The 24,122-nt window shown below is 43.4% G+C and overlaps 1 protein-coding gene across 3 annotated transcripts in view; it reads left to right on the top strand.

Moving 5' to 3' along the window:
• The first annotated feature begins 11,427 nt into the window (after window positions 1–11,427).
• The window catches only part of deptor (DEP domain containing MTOR-interacting protein), a 78,875-nt gene continuing 66,180 nt past the window's right edge, over window positions 11,428–24,122 (top strand). For all 3 annotated transcript variants that reach the window (XR_011352082.1, XM_069920597.1, XM_069920598.1), the window contains exons 1-2: window positions 11,428–11,858; window positions 12,490–12,598. Coding sequence is in view for 2 of the 3 variants with exons in the window: in XM_069920597.1 (XP_069776698.1) it covers window positions 11,450–11,858; window positions 12,490–12,598 (518 nt within the window). In the remaining variant the exon portion in view is untranslated. The remainder of the gene's footprint in view (window positions 11,859–12,489; window positions 12,599–24,122) is intronic.

The raw sequence follows: 24,122 nt of genomic DNA on the forward strand, positions 1-24,122 counted from the left end.
CCTGAATACATAAGGCCATCAATAGTCTTTGCCAAACCTTCCTCAGCTTCAGGTTTGTGGGGATACTGCATCTGCCAAATAGGGGTGTAATCTGACAGTTCGAAGGTTATGGGATCAACCTGCTGACAAAAACCCACATCTGCTGGTCCCACTGACCACAGGTTCTCAGGGAGAGAATCTAGCATAGGAGCTGAGTCGGGGTGATCCATCTTCTCTCTAACATGAAAGCGTTCAATCTGTCTATGCTCAAGGAGGACTCGATCACATGTCTGGGACAAAATTCTGTATGCCTGACCAGATGAGGAGAACTGCACTGTCGGTATTTGGGTGTCAGACCAGTCCCTTAGGGACTTCAAGTTCCGACACATCGGTCCCAAATCTTTTGCCTGATGAGTAGTGCCAATTGCAAGGGTGACATGAGGAATGGCCTCCCCTGCCATCTCATACCATTCCAGCTGTTCAGATGTCAGTGCCACCGCAGCGGCCACTCCCTCCTTTCCTATCACTATGTAGTCCGAATTAATTTCCCATTGCCTGCCCTCTACCTCTTCATAAAAGGCATGCTGATACATTTCATCCCCATCCCTATCGTAAAAGAGGGTCATATGGGGAGGGTCCGAGGGAGGGGTATACGGGTGTAACGTCTGGATCCACGGCTTCCATTGATTATAAAGTTTTAGCAGCCCTCCCTTCTGAGGGTCCTCTGGTTGCAACAACCCCCAGTAAATGTCAGCCCATTGTCCCTCAGACACGGATCCTCCAGCTGCCGCCAACAACATCTGAGAACTGGAATGCAGTGTAGTTAATGAACAGTTCATAGAATATCCATTTGGAAAGGTGACCTCTATTCCGCTGGGTCCACAAAGGATCGATGCTCCGCACTTGACCAACAGGTCTCTGCCCAAGAGATTGGTAGGGCCCCTGGCTGACAAAATGTATTGATGTGTAAAAGTCTGTCCCGCCACAGAAGTGACTAGTGGTGTAGAAAACGGCAGATTTTCTGGTGTACCCGAGAACCCTATCAGCTGGACGCTAGAGGATGATGTTTTATCTTGAAATTCAGTGCCAGTGAGTGTTGAAAATCTGGCTCCCGTATCCACTAAAAAGGATACTTCCATGTCCATAACTTTAATCTGCAGGAAAGGGTCTGCCAACCTAGCCTGCTCGTGGGTGCTCGGGCTCCGTCACTGTGGGCAATATTGCTCCTCCTCTGTCAGCAAAGGGAATTGTCTCTTTGGAGCTAAAGCCGCATGGGGTGCCTGATGTACCGGGGGTGGAACTGACGATCTCTGGGACTGGACCCAATGCTCATTTTGTGGTGGTCCATATCCCCTTCCCCCAGTGTCCCGAGGATCCCAAGCCAGGGGGCAGTCTCTCTTCCAGTGTCCTGGCTGACCGCATACAAAACATACGGCTGGTTGCATTCGTGGAGCACCCCGACCTCTCCCTCTTACTCGGAATCCCCCCATTGGACCTCCCATTCTGACCACAAAGGTGGGACCCGGTGCCCAATATGGGGCCGGGTGCCAACTCATATTATTCCCTTGTGGTGGCTGCGTTGGCTGCTGAATCATCTGGTTCGCACCCTTTGAGGAAATCTTTTTTGCCTCGTTTGCCTTTTTTCTAGCCTCTTCCAATTGAAGCTTAAGGAGTTGCACTTGTGCCGACTCCATAGTATGTTTGTCCTCCTTTTGCTTAGACCTGTAACGTTTCATGTGATGGGTCAAATGTTTTTCCCATTGCTCACTCGAGCAGCCAGGAATATCAGGGTTATTCTCTAATGCCTCCCTAACTACAGCTGGCAGTCCACTCGTTACTGCAGCCCTAAAGAGTGTAGTCTGCAAGGGATCTGTGGCTGGGTGTACTCCTGCTTTATCAGTCCAACTCACCCTACACTGACTCAAAAAAGTCTCCTCATCCTCCTTTATGGAAAAGGTCAGGGACTGCATGACACCGGGGGGAACGGGGAACTTATCTCTCATTGCCCCCTACTGCCGTAGCATGGTTGGCAAATGGCTCGGCATCGAGGCACCTAGTGATTCCTGCGATCATTTCTACCTGCTGTATCTCCCACAGCCCAAGCTGTTTACCCAATAATGCTCTCCAATCCCCTATGGCTATCTTATGTCCCATCGTATATTGGCAGAACTTTCCCATCCACACTCCACCTCCCTCAGTCGGAGGTGGCATTTTATCCAAAATACAATTCATGTCAGTGAATGAGAAGGGTTGATACCTCTCCCCAATTTGCGGACCCTTATAAATTAGCGGCATCTGTCTATACCTTTCTGGAAGCCGTACTTCCTCCCTGTCCCGCAACGCATATCCCAGAGGGGAACGAGGGTAATCCTGACTCTGTCTTCTATGTGTGATCATGCTTCCCCTGATCGTGACTGGCTGTTCCTCCTCTTCATTCTCAACACTCACACTAGCTAGATCAGTATCCTCGTTCTGCTCTCTCTCCCGTTCCCATCTGACACTCGCTGGGTCATTTCCCTTCCTATTCTCCTCTTGTCCCAGCTCTCTCTCATCTGTACTTCCCAAGCCCCTACTATTTTTCCTTACTGCACATCTATCGTTCTGTACTTCGTGCACCCACTCTTTTGTTTCCTCCACTCTCTCCTGTGCAACTCTCTTCAGTCTCTCCTTCGCCTCATGTAGTTCTGGACCTGTTAACTCAGTGACATTCACTATTCCCTCACTTATCTGCATCGCTGGCATTTGGGGAATAGGATAAGGTGGTGGCAATGTCTCCGGTAACTCTGGATATAACGGGGCTGACGGCTTCACCTCCCCCGTATTCTCCTTAGTGTTATGGGATCCCTGTTTAATATCATGTTGAAGGTTCGCTTCCACAGCCATGCAAGCCAATGTCATAATGTGTAAATCTGCCCTTCTCTGTTCCTTCACTTCTCTCTGTTGTTTAAACCTTCTTCTATTCCATATAGATCCTTGTCCTTTTGCCTCATGTTCCTGTACCCCCTTGGCTGCTTCCCTCTCTGCTTCTCCTAAGTACAGTACCAGCCGGATTTTTTCAAACCCTCGTGGTACTTTCCCCTGATTCTGCAGCTCTCTCCATATCTGTTCGTACCGTGCCATAGCCTGTACCTCCTCTCCCTTCGGTAATCCTCCCAGTAATTGATTCCTTGTTTTCTCCCACTGTCGGTTTACAGATGGGGGAACCCCTCTGTCTCCCCTGAGCTCTTGCCCTACATCCCTATTTACTCCTTCCATCTCCGTTCTGATCTTTAACCCTTTAGACTTCGTACTTCACTGGGTCTCTCCCCTGGTAGGATTTTGACACCCTGCAATCTACTTCGTCCCTTCCCACGTTATTATAAACACCAGCAGCACACTACACACGATCCTTAAACAAATACTTATTATAAAATATTATGATACACTAGACGATTCCTAAACAGATACTTAACCACTATAGAAGCAAATAACTATAAAACAATACACCTTATACAGATACTGATTATACACTACTATGGTATACGATCCTTAATCAAATACTTATTACCCACTATAAAAACAAATAACCATCACAATGCACCTTATACAGATACTTATACACTACTATGGTACACGATCCTTAATCAAATACTTATTACACACTCTCTTTCTTTCTTTGGCTTGGCTTCGCGGACGAAGATTTATGGAGGGGGTAAAAAAGTCCACGTCAGCTGCAGGCTCGTTTGTGGCTGACCAGTCCGATGCGGGACAGGCAGACACGATTGCAGCGGTTGCAAGGGAAAATTGGTTGGTTGGGGTTGGGTGTTGGGTTTTTCCTCCTTTGCCTTTTGTCAGTGAGGTGGGCTCTGCGGTCTTCTTCAAAGGAGGCTGCTGCCCGCCAAACTGTGAGGCGCCAAGATGCACGGTTTGAGGCGTTATCAGCCCACTGGCGGTGGTCAATGTGGCAGGCACCAAGAGATTTCTTTAGGCAGTCCTTGTACCTTTTCTTTGGTGCACCTCTGTCACGGTGGCCAGTGGAGAGCTCGCCATATAATACGATCTTGGGAAGGCGATGGTCCTCCATTCTGGAGACGTGACCCACCCAGCGCAGCTGGATCTTCAGCAGCGTGGACTCGATGCTGTCGACCTCTGCCATCTCGAGTACCTCGACGTTAGGGGTGTGAGCGCTCCAATGGATGTTGAGGATGGAGCGGAGACAACGCTGGTGGAAGCGTTCTAGGAGCCGTAGGTGGTGCCGGTAGAGGACCCATGATTCGGAGCCGAACAGGAGTGTGGGTATGACAACGGCTCTGTATACGCTTATCTTTGTGAGGTTTTTCAGTTGGTTGTTTTTCCAGACTCTTTTGTGTAGTCTTCCAAAGGCGCTATTTGCCTTGGCAAAATACACACTATAGAAGCAAATAACCATCACCATACACCTTATTCTAATTGGCCAAGTGTCTAAAGCTATTCTCTCGAGATCGCTACGAGGGGACTCCAACCCCGTTCTACTAGGAGGACTCCAACCCCCTTTCTACTAGGAGGACTCCAACCCCCTTTTTACTACAGGGGACTCCAACCCCGTTCTACTAGGAGGACTCCAACCCCCTTCTACTACAGGGGACTCCAACCCCGTTCTACTAGGAGGACTCCAACCCCCTTCTACTACAGGGGACTCCAACCCCGTTCTACCAGGGGGACTCCAACCCCCTTTTACTACAGGGGACTCCAACCCCGTTCTACTAGGGGGACTCCAACCCCCTTTTGTTTTATTCTTTGGCTTTAATGAGGGCTTTCGCAGAGTAGTGACAACACACAATTTATCTTTGCCAATAGCAGAACTTCGTTAAAACAGGCGTCTGCTTCCCTCCCTTTGTAGGATGGTCACTTGTTGTTATCACCACACCACAATCGACCGGTGTTTCGTATCTTTTTCTTCCGTCACTTCTCCATCTTCATCACGTCGGGGTCACCAAATTGTCGGACTCTGGCTTTACCTTACTCTTAATTTAGTCTATGTGTAGTCTGAGTCCAGCGTGTTCTTTGAATGAAGTGATAGGAGAAGGTATTCGGTTCAACAGTCAATTTATTACACAGCACAAGAATAAAACTTAACAGAGCTCTGGGTCAGTCATTAGTTCATAGGTCACCTGCACAGTGAGCTATTCCCCAAGACTGACCCCTATTGTCCAGTTGGTTCAGTTTATATAGGTCAACCTTATCATACAGAACAAAAGTTGGCTTCCTTTGCTAGATTTCATTATCATACAGAACAAAAGTTGTCTTCCTTTGCTAGATCTTTTTGCATAAGGGTTATCACAAGTCATCTCCTGTTTTGCAGATATCTGGGGTGTAGCACTCCCATCTTAATCCTCCAGGCCAGACTATCCTGTTGTGTTGATCAGAAATTAATTCATCCCCAGATATTTCTAATCACCATTCTGTTCTTGTCCGGCCAATTTCTGCTGTTCTCTTTAACACCTCCTCCTGCCTTAATCTTCCTCCTAGACTGGTTTTCCATTCCCTTTGTTTCTTGCAGGCCATTCTTTGTTCTGATCTGGCCTGTGTCTCCTGTGCTACTCACCACCTCCTTTAGTTTGAGCATTCCTCCTAAATCGTTTTATGCATTTCCTCTCCCTGTATTTTTGGAGCAGACAATTTTGCTCAGCCAACTTTGCTCCATGCTGTGATTGCCACTTAATCACATTCCTCTTTCCCTGAACCATGCAGTAAATATACACTTATTAATTAATCATTTATTTCATACTGTTTTAACCCCTAGATTCCAACACGGTTAAAGACACTTCTTCAGGAGTTCGAAAATCTTCCCATGCCCAGGTTCAGACTTGGCAACCTTGGTCATTGTGGGATGGACTAGACTTTTTATTGGTAACTGGATTCTGATACCCACAGCCCTTATAGCAGCTGGACTCACTATTCTGGCCATTATGGTGCTCCCCTGCCTAAAGACTTGTGTGCAGTATTTAATTCAACGGACCCCTCGTCAGATCACTAATACCCAAAGGATGTATGTTTCCCAAATTCTGTCTGATGATGCTGAGACTGCAGTTCGTTTACTGACCCGCTGGGAAAAAGACCAAGTTTACAAGTAATACATTCCAGTTGAGAATTCACGAAGCGTAGATAAAAGAAAAGTGAGGATTGTGAGAGATGAGTAAAACTAATATGAAAATATGAAAGATGAAGAAAACTAGTATGGATATATGTGTAATGAATAAAGCCAGTATGAATAAGATAAGGATAGATAATAGATAATAGAATGTAGGAAGTTAGTCTGAATAAGATAAGGGTCTTCTAGCCTTTTAGGCAGAATTAGCAAGTTCTGCATATAAGAAGTTAGTAAGCCCTGAGAGTCGGGAAGGTGTGAATAAGGACAATGACATGATGGGACACCAACAGGATACCCCCTGGTCCTCCAAGTTCACAGAAACAGCAGGTAGGCAGACAGGATTGCCTAATGCCAAACTCATCCAGGAGGCAGAAGAATGTAAGGGGAAGGGTACTTCTACACTGAAATAAACTATATAAAAGTTGGGTGAGCCCCAGTGTATGTGTGTATTCCCAGGGTAAGGGGAAGCACCCAACTTTGCATTGTTGTATAATAAATGTTCTTTGTTCTCAATTTTTGTCTTGAGGAATTTCTGTGAAGGTACTTCTGTTTCTCACACTATCTTCTCTATTCTAAACGCTCAAGTGTGTTCAGTCTCTGATTCCATGTTGTGGCTGCATGTGCAAAATCAAGCAATGTTGTGTGTTCATCTTCACTTTCTTATTTCCTCTTTCTCCTCTGACTGTCCATCTGAAATGAAATGGACATGGATTGGGGGGCGGGAACAGGAAAGTAGATGCTTGCACCCTCTGCAGATCATAAAATGGTTACAGTGCAGCATGGAAATGTTGCCCCTCATGTCTACACTAGTTCTTTCCCTGAGCTAAGACAAGGAATCAATATGCAAGTATATTCATCATCTATTTGTTTCTCTCCAACCTCAATGTGTAGTTCCTCAATAAGTGCCCATCTTATGATAGCCAGCAATAGGTCCATTTTATTTACAACAATAAATACAATTTAGGGTGTGGTGTGACAAGGCAAAGTCTAGGTTATAGAGAAAAGTGCAGTTAAAGTACAGCAAGGGCATCATTTTTTTTACCATCGTGAGATCAATTTAAAAGTCTCATAACAGCAGGAAAGATATTGTGCATGAATCTGGAGGTTTGTGTTTTCAAATGCATGCATCTTCTGCCTCAGGGAAGAAAGAGGACAGTGTGACATGATGACAGTCCTTTAACATGTTGACAGTGGGAAGTTCAGACGGCACTTGCGTCATGAAGACACCTGCTGAGTCCTGCATTCAACAGATCTGGTGAGAATCACAAGCTCCATGCAGCAATGGATTACTTAAGAAGGTATTAGATTTGTGAATTAGATTTTCTATTCACTTTAGATCTAGTTGTAAACACCCAACCACTCCTCTCTTTACAGAGGTCGAAAGAACAAAAGCTGCACTCTTTCATACCAACCTCCTGTCAGAGTTGTGCCAGAAAGCTTGTTTAAGTACTACACAAAAATGAATTAAATATCAGAAGAGGAAGGGTAATATATTATTGGCAAGATTTCTGGAAGTATATTAGATAGCATTGAGTTAAGCACATGACCATATTGGTTGCCAAACTACTCTTGGGCATAATTAGTACCTAATAGGGAAACAATAAAAATAAGACAACAATCATTTGATTCTTCTAATGAGAATGAGTTTATTCTCATATTTATTGCACAATGTATATATGCAGTGCAATTCTTACTTGCTTTGTGAAAAAAATACAATTACAAGGTCCCTATAAACAAATTACTGAATTGAATTAAAAAGACAGACACACAAAGAAGTTAGATAATAAATATTCTATGTTCTTTTTTTGGGATATCATTCGCATTGGGAAACATTTGTTCCTCAAATTAAGATTTGATGTTATTTCATTATGAATATATTATCAGAAAAACAATTTCACAAATATATCTCACTAAGTTGGCAGAAATCCCACTGAAATATCTATTCATAAGGACGTAACAATGTCATGAATTTAGAAATAGTCTGTGTAAGAAGTATAAACACAGTGAAAGCTGTAATATTGGAATGTAATGCCTGATAGTTGATTGAGATTCCATTTAGATTGTAAAATTTTGCCTTCTGATTTAAAATGAATGATGGAAAATTTAACCCTATAATTAATTGGTATAGATATAAATAAATCCCGTCATTCTCTCACAACATCTAACTTTATTCTCGATAAAAGGTTTTGACCTGAAACGTCGACTGACCTCTTTCTGTCTGTGGATGCTGCCCAACCCACTGAGCCCCTCCATCTTCTCACCTAAATGTTAATTCCATGGTTTCCTTTCTCTTCCTTCAATTGCATTTTAAATTTCCTATTCCCTTGCTTATAGTCTTGGCTCCTCTGGTAAGTCTGTGAGCAAGTACAGCAAACGTTGCGCGTCACTAACCTATTTCAACCCAAATATCTGTTTGTTAAATCAATCTTGATTTGTCTGGCAGTGATAGTATTAATGTAACCTCACATGATAACCTTGGGTCAAGGAAGGTGTGATGATCTGGAATTCTTCTTGCAAACTGCTTATTCTCAGAGAAAACATAAGAGGATATTTAGAAGGAGCCGACTTGATGTGTAATACATGCAACAATTAAGAGATAAAAGTTTGGGCCAGAGCTTCTAATGTAGTAAAAGTGTGTCACAGAAGTAGAAGCATTCGAACACATCAGCCATTAGAATAAATTCATCCAAGCTTGAGAAGAATAACAAGCTACATCTTAGCCATTGGTCATTCTGAATGATCTGGCACATTTTCTAAGTTGGTAGCAGGAAGTACAAATGGAGAATTTCTTGGAGGAATATTGAGGGCATGAAGATGAGTGTTATTGAACCAAGAAACAATAGGAGTTGGCCAGTGCAGGACTGATGGGTAAGTGGGACCAAATAGACATTTGGAAGAGTTTCATTTTATGAAACAATTAGTCTTGTCTAGTTTGGCTTTTAACACCATTAACCCCTCAAAACTGGAAAACTGGTCAGCAAAATCCAAGACCTGGGACTCAACACCCCACTGTGTAATTGGATCATGGATTTCCTCACCTCCAGTCCACAATATGTGAGGATTGGAAAGAACATCTCTTCCACAATCTCCATCAGTTCTGGAGCACCACAGGGCTGTGTCTTAGCACCTGTTCTTCTCACTTTATACCTACGTCTCTTTGGCTCAGTATGACAATAACACCATCTACAAATATGCTGCCAATACCACAGTAGTATAAAAAAAAGCATACAGTCAGTATGCAGGAAGGAGATTGAAAACTTGGCTGAATGGTGCACCAACAACAACCTTGCACTCAATGTCACCAAAACCAAGCTGATTGTTGACTTCTGATTGACTACAATCCAGTGATCATTGAGGGTTAAGAGGTGGAGAGGGTGAGCAAATTTATGTTCTTGGGGGTCACTATCTCAAAGGATCTTTCCTAGATCCAACACACTAATGGCATCATGAAGAAAGCACGACAGCAAGCCTCGTTCCTCAGGAGCTTGCGGAGGTTTGGTATGACATCAGAAACCCTGGCAAATTTCTACTGATGTATGGTGGAAAGTGTGCTTACTGGCTACATCACGGTCTAGTATGTGGAAACCAATGCACCTGAGCAAAAAGCCCTACAAAAGGCAGTGGACATAGCCAAGGACATCCCACTAATTAGAACATTTACAGGGATTTCTGCCATTGGAGTGCAGCAGCAATCATCACCCACACCCCTCCAGCACATTCTCCGTTCTTGCTGCTACTGTCAGGAAAGGGGTATAGGTGCCAGACATCTTGCACCACCAGGTTCAGGAACAGGTGCTATTCCTCCCCCCAGGGCCGGTGCTACCATTAGGCCAACTAGGCAGCCGCCATGGGCGCAAACCTCAGAAGGGTGCTGTCAGGGTGGCCAGATGTCCGGTGTAGGGGAGAATGTGCAAAAATGTACTTACCTTATTAGTTGACGTCTTGGGATCCATTGGTTGGGTGCGGCCATCTTTATTCTTGTGCACATATGCAAGTGTCAGCTAGCGCATGCATGGTAGGTTGGTGTTCTGGGGTCATTTGGAGCATGCGTGGTGGGTTCGCATACGGTAGTTTGGTGGTGCATGTGCAATAGTTAAGGGTCCGAATTCAGATCGTTAGAGCATCAGGGTGGCAACAGCATAGAGGTGTGAAGCTCACTTAATTTTTGTTGATCGTTTACACAGAATGGTAACACGTGTTTATTATTACAGATCATTATCATAAAACATTATTTATAGATATTTCATGGTATGTTAAAGAAGATGGTTACAAGTTTTATGTGTTAAAATAAAGGATTTAAATAAATCTGGACTTGTATTGGAAATAATTGAAATGTGTCATGAATAAAGACACATTTATAATCACCCAGCATCCAATTGGATTTTGTGGATAATACTCACTACCTCCAGTTTTAGGCTAGACAGTCTAGCTTTTGAGGCACTCTGGCACCATCTTGAGCCAGACATTAATTTGGCCTTCATTTTGGGGGTGTAGGGACAGAAAGGGTAAGGGAGGGGATGCTTACCTTGTTAAATGTGGCATCCCGGAGTCTGTAAGTCGTGCATAGTCATGTTTCTTCTTGCATGCATGCACGAGTGCCAGCTGGTGCATGGGCAATGGATTGGAGTACTGGATTGGGCCAGTGCATGCACGGTGCGTTAGTTACTGGGGGCTGGTTGGCACATGCACAGTGGGCCCACAGAAGGGGAAACTTTTAGTTCAGGCACATAGTTCTGGCATGATCAACAGCACTTCAGTTAGCCCATCGAGTGGAGTAGTGTGGTGGGATTTGAAGGAGGGGGAATGAATATTCATTCCTTTCAGTTCTTTATTTACACTGTATGAATGCATGTATTATTGTATGACCATATTCTATGGTTCTAAAGACTCATTTTCTTGGGACTCAGATTGTGGGAGATAAATACGACGGCTAATTAAAAATGATCTTCTGGAGCTCAGTACTGCAAATGATAAGCAGACAAAATGAAGGAGAAAGATAATCAAAGATTGATGTATTACTTATTCTTGCAATTTAAAATAAATTTAGCAGTTTCAAGGTTTGTGCATTCATTTTTCTATACAAGACCATTTGTTTTTGCAAATTGAAGTTGGCAGTTTTTTTTTGGGGGGGGCGGGGGGGATCCTTGCTTAGCGTGCAAAATAGTCTGGCCCCGGCCCTGCCTCCACCCTCAAGAATAGACTCAGTCAGGGACTCATTGAAGGACTCTTACTTTTACACTTTGATTTTGTCCATTCTCCCTGTATTGCACAGTCAGTTTGTTGACATTTCTTTATGTGTTTACCTGTTTATGCTGTGTAGCTTTTGGCATCACCAAGAAGTGGAAATTCGGCCTCGCCCGCATGAAAAAGGAGCTCAGGGTTGGATGTGATGTATCACTGACAATAAATCTGAGCTCTGATGTCCCAAACTATAACTGGCAGGGTGGCCAAGATCACATGAGAGAAGGAAGCAAGAAATCTCTTCTTAATTCCCAGCATTATCTTTGGCTCCAGCTCCTCCAAAGCTCCTGGTGGAAGGGCGCACAGGTTCGATGGAGCAGGCTCACTGCGGTTTGGGCTCGCTCCCCGCCGGCCGCGGCTGACGTCGGCCCCGGGAGCCGAAGGCGGGTCCCAAGTGCGTCTCGGCTCGGGTTCGAGGAGCTGGGCGGAGCTGCACCGTCTCGTTGGAAGCCGAGCAACTTTCAGTGCCCAGACGGTGGGAGCCCGCGGCTGGAAGTCTGCTTCCTTTTCGTTCGACTCCTGACGGAAGGTAAGAAAGCGGAGCAGCGTTTCGAGACGAATGGTGTTTTTCCGTTAAAAAAAATGCTGGGATTTTAGTTGAGGAAGAGCCAAAGGGATGATTAGGTCTGGGGTTCGAGTCAAAGGGCATGGCTTGAACCTTTGCACCAGCGGTCTCACTGGGGCCGAAACGCTTCTGCGAATTGACCCCGTGCGATGCTGCGGAATTTATGGCTTGGGAACGAAGCTTCCATTGAAGATGGAATGAAGCGTGCCTGGTTCATTGGAAGCGGCCAGGCGCAGCGGGGTGTGCGCTGCTCCGACGGTGGAGCCTCGGGACGGCAGTGGGTCAGGAATTCTCTTCGCATTCCGACCGACGGGGAAGCCGAGGCTCGGGCGGGCGCAGCGACTGGGAGGGGGGCTCGCGAAGAGCTGGCGCCGCCGACCATCTACCGCATTCCCCCTCTTGAACTTTGCCGAAATGCTTTGTTGAGAGGACGGGGACCTCGGCCAAAAATAATGCCGTGGCCGGTCACCGCCGAAGCCGCGTTGTTTCAGCGTCGGGACTTGGGGGCAGTTGGCTTTTGGTCGACTCGCCAGAGTGTTCGCTGAAGCTGGTGGATACAGACTGCTCTCTCTCTCTCTCTCCCCCCGCCCCCCAGTCGTTCCTGGAGACTTGCTAGAAATGGAGGGGGCTGGTAACGCGGTGCAGAGGAAGACAGCCGAACTGCAGCACATGGCTGAGGTTTTGATCACTGGCGACCAACTGAGGTAAGAAAGGAGTTCATGGAGCCTTCCCTCTCTTTCGCACTGAGGGGAAAGGGTTGTTTCTTTTCCATTGGCGAACTTCTATTGATACAAGTTGATTTTTTTTAAATTGCTCATCCCGTTTGGGCTTGGAGCAATTGTGTGGAACGTGGATGGTTGTTGGGTGAAGCTGACCACTGCCAGACACTGTTAGGTTTGAATTTCAACTTGAATAAAGCTAAGTTTATATTATTTCCTGTGGTTAATTTATAGAAAATTATTGAATTTCTATTTAAACTCGGTGTTATTTATATCAATGTTCATTCTAGTTAGGCATCACCTGTGAAAAGTGTTGCCCTCAACCTCTCAAGACTTTTCCCTTCGAATGAGAAGGGAGCCACCCCCTTTCAATTTTTGGGGGGAATGTATTTGCATTTTTATTATTTGGGAGAAATGCTGGGTTTGGTCATGCTTTATTTTCCAAGTTTCTGAACATTGCGCACTTTGCGTGAGAATTCCAAAATTTGACTCTGGCTTTAAAAATTGTGTGCAAATTGATTGGAATAGCCATCTCGAGGGGTGAGTTTCTGTTTTGATATCTTATTGCTCATTTTTGTTTTGATGGGAAGGGGTAAAGATCTGAAATGTCAACAGGAGGCCATTAAAAACAATAATTAAGTTTCATTGTGCATTTGAGATCATGCTTTGAATCCTGATCGTAGGCAATCAGTGGCTGTTGTCTTCATCAGAAGCATTTTCACATCGATAATGCTAAACTATTTTTGAAACCAGTTCATGTTGTGTCATCAGTTCTGAGATGCAACTATTTTTAGTTTTTGGAAAGTATGGTGCCACAGAAAAAAACATTCAACAATAGATCCCTGATGTTCCTAGTTGACTTACTAAAATTGTAATGTTGCCAGTTGAATGTGGGGAAAGTTAAATGTTTAATTTTGCTCCTCCATGTCATTAGGGTTTGATGCTTTGATTACTTTGGTATTTTTATAACTAAAGTGGTGACTCTAGGCATTTGCAGTGAAAACAAAAGTGTTAGGAACATCAGGAAAGGACATGTTCATCAAACAAAACTGCTCCATCAGAAATCAATTGAAAAGCACTGTGTGTAGTTTGTAGTATTTAATATTTCAAGGCATGTTGCTGTTGAAGTTCTTTTCAATGTTTATATTCAGTCACTTCCAGTTAATTTTAAAATGACTCTTTGCTACGTACTCTATCTTTGGTGTTCATTTATTCCAATAAAGTCACTTTTTTGCCCTCTCGATAAGAACACTTTTTAAAAAAAAGGGAAAAGGTGTAGACCATCTGGACCATTGAACCTTGTCTGGAATTCAATAAGATCGCCATTGACACAGCTCCACTTACCCACCTGTACCCCATAGCTCTTAATTCCCCTAGTATTCAAATATCTATTCACCTATGTTTTTAAATACATTCAATGAGGCAGTCTCTACTGCTTCCTTGGGCAGAGAATTCCATGGATTCTCCACTCTGGGAGAAGCAGTTCCTCTTTATCACTATCCTGAATCTATTCTGAATGTTGAGACCATGTCCCCAAGTTCTAGTCTCATCTGCTGGTGGAAACGACCCCACCCCAACCCCCTGCTGTATCTAAGCCCTTTCATAATGTTAGTGTTCCTTGAAAATTACCCTCTTGTTCATCCAAACTCCAAAGAGGATAATGCAAAGCTGCTCAATTGCTCACTTTCATAATCAGCCTGATATCCAGGGCAGTTAAATCTTATTGCTACTTATCACCTGCACTTGGCTTTGAAGTGTCATTCGTATTTTTTAAACTTGTCACGGAGTCCAGAGGACCCCAAGAACCAGCAGCAATAGATATGCACTACAACACAGGGTTACTTAAGCAAAAGTAGTTTTTAATTATAGTTGAAGAAGAAAACAGAATTGAACTTTAACTTATTACTTAACCTATCTAACTACTTAATCTCCCCTCTAATACTAAGTGCAGGTGTGTGTAATGTATATTTAAGATTAGAACATTTCTTTGGATCACAGTCCAATCGCACTGGTTGCAGGCAATTCTTGTTCTGTGTACAGAAGTTACCATTAACAAAGTTCGCCAGTCTTTAATGCTTAACAGGCAAATGGTTACTACTCAGGAGGGTTCTTGCTGGTTTTCAGAGAGGGATTCCTTTTCCAGGACATCTGCAACTGATTCCTTCTCAATCAGTTTTGCTGACGAAACTTGCCCCCTTCAGGGTTCTCCAGATGATCCTCTTTCTTTCAGGTCACCTTTCAGACCGCCAGTCTTTTCCATTGACCAGGCAGCATTCCAAAGTTTGCCAGCTTGTCCTTCAGGAACTGATTTCTGTCTCCTCTTTCTCTCTGTTTTACACCCTCCCTCTGAGAGAAAAACTGTTCTCCACTGCCTGCAAAGATCACATGCTTTCCCAGGCAAGCTGCTGCAGATACTTTGTTGCCTCCCACAAAAAGCATTCTGCAAAAGTCCTGCAAATATTCTGTTTTAAAATGTGTGTGTGTGTGTGTGTGTGTGTGTGTGTGTGTGTGTGTGTGTGTGTGTGTGTGTGTGTGTGTGTGTGTGTGTGTGTGTGTGTGTGTGTGTGTGTGTGTGTGTGTGTGCAAGCTGCTTTAACAATTCCTGCCAAACCACCTCGAAATACTCTTGTCACAAACTTTTTAAAACATTTCCTAATCGTGCTTCTACTCTCGCCTTTTGCACATTGCACCATCAACGGTAAGTCTCTCAATTGCTCCTGCAAAAGTAAGGTTCACGGTTACTTTTAAAAGCCAAAAAAATCAATGTCCTTTTTGATGCTTCTATAGTTTGACATTATTAATATCTGAATTTAAAATCACTTTCAACTTGCAGGTTATTGAAGTGTTTGGGGTAAGTGTGGATCGGTTTATCAAAATAAGTGTAGATCAATATGAACTTTCACTTTTTTGCCTTGTGCACATCCATTGGACAAGATACCACAGTTGCTGATAACAGTTCACCAACATTGTCATACTAAATGAGTTGCAAGTCCAGAGCATGTAGTCTACTTGATTTTATTATTTTTGTATGTTAGAATAGAATTTGTTGGTGTTGACCTTTCAATACTTTCAGAGCGTGTCCTGTATTAGAAGTATACTTCAGCGTCTCTGCTCCTCAAGCACGACTACTGGTACTGTTTTTAAAATAGTATGTGCTAGACTGGGTTTCTGTAGTCGTACAAATTCCAATCAAAGCTGAATAAAAACAGAAAATACTGGAAAATCTTGGCAGGTCAACCAGTATCTCTGGAAAAGTAACTATTATGTTCCTGAATTGGGGAAGAGAGGTGAAAATTTTCAGTATTAACATGAATTTCTTATCTAGTTCTGATGGTCATATGTCTGATTTTTTTTGCATGTTCTCTGACTTGCTGAATTTTCCCAGCATTTTCAAATTGTATAGCCAAACCTGATGTTCCTGAGATTGTATATGTTTACAGTGTAATTGTGTTTTCTGTATTATAGAGTCCATTTGATAAATTTTCTTGTGGACAACACTCGTTGGCCTGCACCATAAGGAATTATTTACAGTGTGATGTCGTTAAAGAATTCCTTGCACATTGCTGTTTCTTGCGTGACCTAGTTTGTTGAAAAGGACAGCAAAGTTTCTGCTGGTCACTGTTCTAATGGGGGGCATGGAAAATCTGTACATTTGTTCTTCAATATGTTGTCAATTCATGAAATAAATTTGTGGGTTTTGTTTTGAACTGTCCAAAGCAATTTGACTTATGGCCAAGTGTGATTTTTTTAAAAAAAATGTTGGTGAATTGCATAATAAAAATTGAAAGGCGCATTTGTGACTAAGTGCAATATTAAGTGGATGGTCTCTAGATTACAAGAGATGTACAATAATCATAAATGCAGAATGAGTACTTGGTCTTCTGGAAAGACTGCAGTGGTAGCACTTCAGTGTGGCAAGTCTGCTACGTGCTTGTACTGTATGACTGAGAAATTCAGGGGAGGAAGTGAAGTGGGTGTGAGATTCTGAGCAAGGACATGAGAAGGTGAAGGGGAATGTGCTGAGGATGAGGTTGTTGATTTTTGAATGTCCAGCCAGATTGTTTGCCTATATTTCTACTGTGGTTTGTTTGCTGTTCTTATGAGTTGTCATGCCAGTAGATGAAGACCTTGCTCTGTGAAGTGTGTGTGGCAACTAATGTGCCAACAATTGCTTGAGCATGTTCCACTCTTCAGAACTCCAGTGGGACTGATTCATATTCAGTCCTGAGGGACTACCAGAAAAGAATCAGAACTAACATGGCAAAAGTTTTTACAGTCATACAAACTTGTAAGCTTGGTGACTAAATTTTGCAATAGGATTTTTAATGTACAATATACATTGAGATGTGTTCATGCTCTGAAGTTCAATTAGCCACAAACTAATTTCAAATGTGCTGCATCAGACAAAGTTGCTCAAATTGAACATAGCTATTATCAATGTGCAATTTGAGTTTGCTCCTGGCTTTGTTAAAGAGAATGCCATGATGTACACTAATGCCACAGTATTCCTTGCATTTTTGTAGTATAACATTTGAGAGCAAAACATTTCCCTGCCAAATTGTGGTTATTGGAGCTGGCAGGCTACTTGACACAACTTCAGATATGAACTGGTCTTGTTGTCAGTGTTTATCTGTCCCCATTTATGTGCTTTCAAATGTGATCTCTTGTTCTCACGTGACAGCATATGAGTGGATATGTATGTTGCGAGAGGGAAAAAAAATCCTGACAGTTCTGAAGAACAAATTTGATCTAAAATTGGCACAGGTGGTATTGAATGGATTTTTTTTTAGTTTTTGGACAGCTGTCACCCAACCCCCACCCCTCTTGAGGCTTCCATTTAACTGGCCAGATATCTCCTAATAACATTTTGGGAATTGTGCCTGCGATCTTTTTGTGCTGGTTAGATCCCATTAATATTGTGGAGCTTGAAATCCAACACTATTCATAACTAATATCGCCACCATATCTTTTGTCCAGAAACAGCAATGTTCACCTGCATTAAGCCGTACTTCACTGACCACTTTCCAATCATTCTTGCCTCGGTTCCTTTAGCTCATTGGCCTGTTTGCCTGCCTCTTGCTTTCAGGATTCAACGCAGCCAGAATTCTCTGTTTAACTTCAGCTCTGCCTTCTATACTAAAACGTTCTGCTTTCCATTTACAGTTCTGTTTTCTCCCTCTGATTCTTTGTTCAGTTTCCCATACCTTAGCCATGCTACTTTAAACCACCCTTGTCTGCAGCAAAGAAATCCTGTCCATGAACATAGTTCCTGGACCTTTGAGGTTCACTCTGGTCAGCTCTTCCCTCCCACTTGCTCCATGTGCGAACTGTTGAATGGGTGGGGATGGACGAATAGCGAGAGGAATGAATACATTGGGCTTTTGCATTAATCATCAGACCAGGATAAAATAAATCACAGGTTAATTGTCAAATACTTTGTTCAATGTGTATATGCACCAACCTGCTGCAGCCAAACAAGAACTTTAAAAAAAAAAGTGAAATTAAAGAGATGAATACAAAAGAGAACAAAGTGGAGTTGTAGCAGTGCAGACAATCTTTCAGTGAGTCAGAGCAGTGTGATTAGTGTAACAAGGGGAGGTTCAAGAGTCTGAACACCATTAGAAACAAACTGGAGGTGTTGGTCTTCAGGCTTCTGCCTGAAGGTAGCAGTGAGAAGTGGTAGTGTCCAGGGTAATGGGGTCCTTTAGGATGTTTGCTTCTGCCTTGCGGTAGCGCCTCTCATGGATGCGTTCAGTGGACAGGAGGTCAGAGCCTGTGATGGATCTGACATTGTTTGCTACCTTGGGAAACATTCTATGTTTCTGAGCACTTAACCAAGTGAGGCTCTGATGCAACCAATCCTGATGCTTTCCACAATGTACCTGTAGAAGTTTGAATGGGATCTCAATCTCAGACTTGTTCCAAAGGTGGCAGAAAAGGAAGAAGTTGCCCCAGAATCTGCTGCCCTTTCTCCCTCCCAACTCTGAAGCTGCTTACTCCATACTATTCTGTTTCTGTCCTTGTTGGTGTGTGGTGCTGGGAATAGCCTTATGATTGATGTTTTGCTTTATCTCTTAAAACCTTAAAAAATTTCTTGCCAGTGCCATTGAAACAGATGTGGACCATGACAGGCAGTGTGTACCCTTCCTTCTCTTAGAAGATTTTGCAGCCATTTAGTTCTACTTCTGACCTTTTATCATCAGAGTGGTAACTTTAAACTTCAATGTAGCAAGATTTATTGTTTGCTTTTGCAAACTATCTACATTTTGTGAAGGTACCCAGATATTGGCCCTTTAATTCTGTCCACGAGGGTTGTACGGTCTTGTGCAACTTTGTCTGGCTTGATTTGTTGTGTGCACCAGCTAAATGACATTTGCCCTATCACTTACCAGGTGTTGAGGCCTGCAACTCTCATTTGGGGAGGAAACTGATGTCCAACTTCAAAAGGTATTCTGCTATTTCAGAAAAGGGAGTAAATTCTCATGTCTGCCTAGCATTGTTCTTTGACAACAGTGATGAATTGCAAATTCACAGCAACATTGTTTTAGATTTTTTTTTTGGTCATGGGATCATAGTACAGAAATGGGCCTTCTGCCCATGACATCGTTGCCAGAAATTTGGCCTATCTACTGTAATCCCATTTGTCTTTGAGGATTGTATCCGAAACTTGGCCTATTTCAGGTGCCTGCCTACATGACATATCAGTATATTGTGGATATTAACCATAGTATATGTTTCCATTTGGATCCCATATAACTGAAGAATAGCACTGAAAACCAGCCCTTGAGGGCTGAACTATTCTGCCTAGTCCCACTGACCTACATACCCATTCATGTACATGTACAAATTTTTCGTGAATGTTAAAATTGAGCCTCCATTAACCACTTCAGCTGGCAGCTCATTCCACAATCACTACCATCTGTGAAGTTCCCCCTAATATTCTATTTTGAAATCTTCCTCTCACCTTAGACGTGTTGTTGTGGACCAATTAAGTGTCCTCCTCAATACCAGCATAGAGTGAATCTTATCAAAGAAAAATCAAGATTCCCATCAAATAACTTGCACAAGGCAGCCTGGGAACATCAAAATTTATTGATGACCTGAAACTACATTTCATGTGCACAATAGATCAGATTTACATTAAATTTCCGTTTTGATGTTGTGCAGGAATGTATGACTTTTGGCATTGTGAACATAGTCAAATCCCCGTTATCTGGAATGTAATCAAATGGAAACTCAAACAACCAGCAAAAGAAATCGAGGAAGTAAATAAAATTCAAATAAGACTGGGCAGCGGGTAGGCCCTGCAGGAGTCCGCTGAGACTTTGTAGGGCACGCGCAGATTTGCCCTGTTGAACTTGCAGTGGCCCTTGATGTGCGCATTCTTTTCACTGTTGCCACTTGTCAGCATGGAAATGCGTGCCAAGGGCTTGACCTGGATACTTGAGTGGAAGTGAGTCAGGTTGTCAGCACGAGGAAGTTGGTAGAGTGCACCCAAGGCCTGACCAGGACACTTGAGTTGGATAGGATACTTGGTCAGGTACTGAAGGTCTGCGCAGTCCAATTGACAAAGGTCTTCACAGACAATTTCAACACCTCATTGCAGCAGTCCATCATTCCACAGGGTTTAAGACAGCCACAATCATCCCTATACCCAAGAAGACAACAGTAACAGGCCTGAATGACTAATGCCCTATGGAATTGACCACCACCATTATGAAAAGCTTTGAGTGTCTGGTGATGGATCGCATCATTGCACACCTTCCAGAGGTGCTGGACCCATTTCAGTTTGCTTGGAGAAGAAACTGTTCCACAGATGATGCTATAGCCTTGTCTCCTCAATCTGTATGACCCACATGGAGACAGCTCCTCACGGGCCAGGGTGCTGTTCATTTCAGTTTGGTGTTTAATACTATCAATCCCCAGTGGCTGGTGGAGAAGTTCTCCTTGCTGGGACTCAACACCCCTCTCTGAAACTGGATTTTTAGGCTTCCTTACGGAAAGACCACAGTCTGTCCGGGTCGGTAGCAGAATGTCAAGCACTGACGCACCTCCGGGCTGGATGCTCAGCTCGCTCTTGTTCATGCAACTGACCCATGACTGCATTTCCGGATCCAGCTCCCAACAATTGTTAAGTTTACGGAAAACACACTATTTGGCCTCATCAGCAACAACAGTGAATCACACTACTGAGAAGAGGTGGAAAATCTCGAGAAATGGTGCAAGAGTAACAACCTGGACAAAGACGAAGGAGATGATCATGGATTTCAGGAGGACCAGGAATGACCACCCTCCACTACACATCAACAAATCTGTAGTGGAGAGCACCAAGTTCCTTGGAGTTCACTTAACTAGTAACCTGTCGTGGACACACATCTCGCTTATCAGGAAGGTATAACAACGACTGAACTTCCTGAGAAGACTGAAGCGGGCAAGGCTACTGGCCATCATCATGTCAACTTTCTCTAGGAGCTTTATCAAGAGCATCGTGGCTGTCTGCATCACAATGTGGTACAGTTGCTGCAGAGAAATGGAGTGCAGGTCAATCCACAGGACCTTTAAAAGAGAGGATCACTGGAGTCGTCTTCTCCCCCACCACCCCCCCCCCCCCCCCAAACAATTGATGCGATCTACCAGGATCGTCTGAAGAGGGGGTGCAAAATTGAGGACACCTTTTTTCAACTGCTCCTGTTGAGGTAGAGATATAGGGGTATCAGAGCCAGCACCACCAGGCTGAGGAACAGCTTCTTCCCACATGCAGTGAGAATGGTGAACGACCAAAGGAACTGCTCACATTGACCATTCGAGATTCTTTTCATCAATGTGCTGTGCAGCGAACAAAAGAAAAAAAACACAAGCTGTGAGTTGAACATAGGAAGTAGGAACAGGAGTAGGCCAAAAATGGCCCATCGAGCCTGCTCCGCCATTCAATACGATCATGGGTGATCTAATTTATGACCTAACTCCACCTACCTGCCTTCTCCCCATATCCCCTAATTCCTCTATCATGTAAAAATTTATCTAACCGAATTTTAAATATGTTTAATGAGGCAGCCTCAACCACTTCCCTGGTTAGAGAATTCCAAACATTCACTACCCACTGGGAAAAACAATTTTTCCTCATCTCTGTCCTAAATCTACTCCCCCCGAATCTTGAGACTGTGTCCTCTCGTTATAATTTCCCCGGCCAGCTCAAAAAACCTTCCTACATCTATCCTATCCATACCCTTCATAATCCTATATGTTTCTATAAGATCTCCTCATTCTTCTGAACTCGAGCGAATACAATCCTAGATGATTTAATCTTTCATCATAAGTCAACCCCTTCATCCCAGGGATCAACCTAGTAAACCTCCTCTGGACCATCTCCAAAGCCAGTATATCCTTCCTCAAATATGGAGACCAGAACTGGACACAGTACTCCAGGTGCGGTCTCACCAGTACCTTATACAATTGCAACATTACCTCCCTACTCCTGAATTCAATTCCTCCTGCGATGAAGGCCAACATTCCATTTGCCTTCTTAATAACCTCCTGCACCCTAACTTTTTGCGATTCATGTACAAGCACTCCCAAGTCCCTCTGCACCACAGCATGCTGTAGTTTTTCACCCTTTAAATAATATTCAGCTCTTTTATTTTTCTTGCCAAAGTGGATAACCTCACACTTACTAACATTGTACTCCATCTGCCAGACCTTTGCCCACTCATCCAGCTTAACTATATCCCTCTGCAGACTCTCCACATCCTCATTACAATTTGCTCTTCCACTCAATTTAGTGTCATCCGCAAACTTGGCTACACCACATTTTGTCCCCTCCTCCAAGTCATCAATGTAAATGATGAACAGTTGTGGGCCTAACACTGACCCCTGCGGCACCCCACTTACCACTCTCTGCCAACCTGAAAAACTCCCATTTATCCCGACTCTCTGCCTCCTGTCAGACAACCAGTTTTCAATTCAGGCCAATATATTTCCCTGGACTCCCCTTTCCTGTAACTTACTGATAAGTCTCTTGTGCAGCACCTTATCAAACGCTTTCTGGAAATCCAAATATACAACATCAACCTGTTCCCCTCTATCCACCGCACCCATTATATCCTCAAAGAATCCTAACAAGTTTGTCAAACAAGATCTTCCCTTTCTAAAACCATGCTGCGTCTGCCTGATTGAACCCTTACGTTCCAAAAGTTTCACTATTTCATCTTTAATGACGGCTTCAAGCATTTTTCCAACTACAGACGTCAAGCTAATTGGCCAATAATTTCCAGTCTTCTGCCTATATCCCTTCTTAAAAAGTGGCGTGACATTTGCTGTCTTCCAGTCTGCTGGGACCTGCCCAGAATCCAAGGAATTTTGGAATATGACCACCAATGCATCAACTATAACTTCTGCCATTTCCTTCAGAACCCTTGGATGCATATCATCAGGACCAGGTGATTTGTCTGGCTTTAGTCCCATTAGTTTCTCCATCACTACTTCCTTTGTAACAACTATTTTATCAAAGCCCTCCCCAACATTCGCATCCTTAACTCCACACTTGGGCATGCTGTGGACGTGTCATCCACCATGAAGATTGACACAAAATATATGTTTAATGCCTCAGCCATTTCCTCATTTTTTGCTACCAGTTTTCCTTTCTCATCCTCCAAGGGTCCTATGTTAACTCTGGCTACCCTGTTCCGTTTTATATATTTATAAAATTTTTTGCTTTCCGTTTTTATATTTTGTGCCAATTTACTTTCATAATCCTTTTTCCCATTTCTTATTACCCACTTTGTAACCTCTTGTTGTCTCTTAAAGTTTTCCCAATCTTCCAGTTTCCCACTGCTCTTTGCAGCTTTGTACACCTGTGCCTTCAATTTTATACGGTTGATTTTTCCCTCCCTTGCTGCCCTTTTTCCTGACCAGAATATATTTTTGTTGAGCATTACAAAATATTTCTTTGAAAATCTTCCACTGTTCCTCAACTGTTTCATCAAGTAGCCAGTGCTCCCAGTCCACTCTGCCCAACTCCTCCCTCATCCTATGGTAGTCACCCCTGTTTAAGCATAATATATTAGTTTTAGATCTAACTATTTCCCCTTCCATCTGAATGAGAAATTCAATCATACTATGATCGCTATTTCTCAGATGGTCTCTGACTATTACATCATTTACTCTACCTATCTCATTGCACAACACTAGATCCAGGAGAGCATTTTCTCTTGTGGGTTCCTTAACATGCTGCTCAAGAAAGCTATCGTGGATGCATTCTATGAAGTCCTCTTCCAGACTCCCACGACCAACTTGATTTTCCCAATCTATGTGGAAGTTAAAGTCCCCCATGATGACTGCCGTATCATTACATGCCTCACTTATCTCTCTATTTATTTCCTGTGCCACTAAACTACTGTTATATGGTGGGCGATTAGATAACACCCACCAATAATTTTTTCCCTTTGTTATTCTTTATCTCTACCCAAATGGACTCAACATTATGCTCTTTAGATCTTATATCATTCCTCAC

The sequence above is a fragment of the Narcine bancroftii genome, chromosome 2 (genome assembly GCF_036971445.1).
Source record: "Narcine bancroftii isolate sNarBan1 chromosome 2, sNarBan1.hap1, whole genome shotgun sequence".
In the NCBI taxonomy this organism is placed as follows: domain Eukaryota; kingdom Metazoa; phylum Chordata; class Chondrichthyes; order Torpediniformes; family Narcinidae; genus Narcine; species Narcine bancroftii.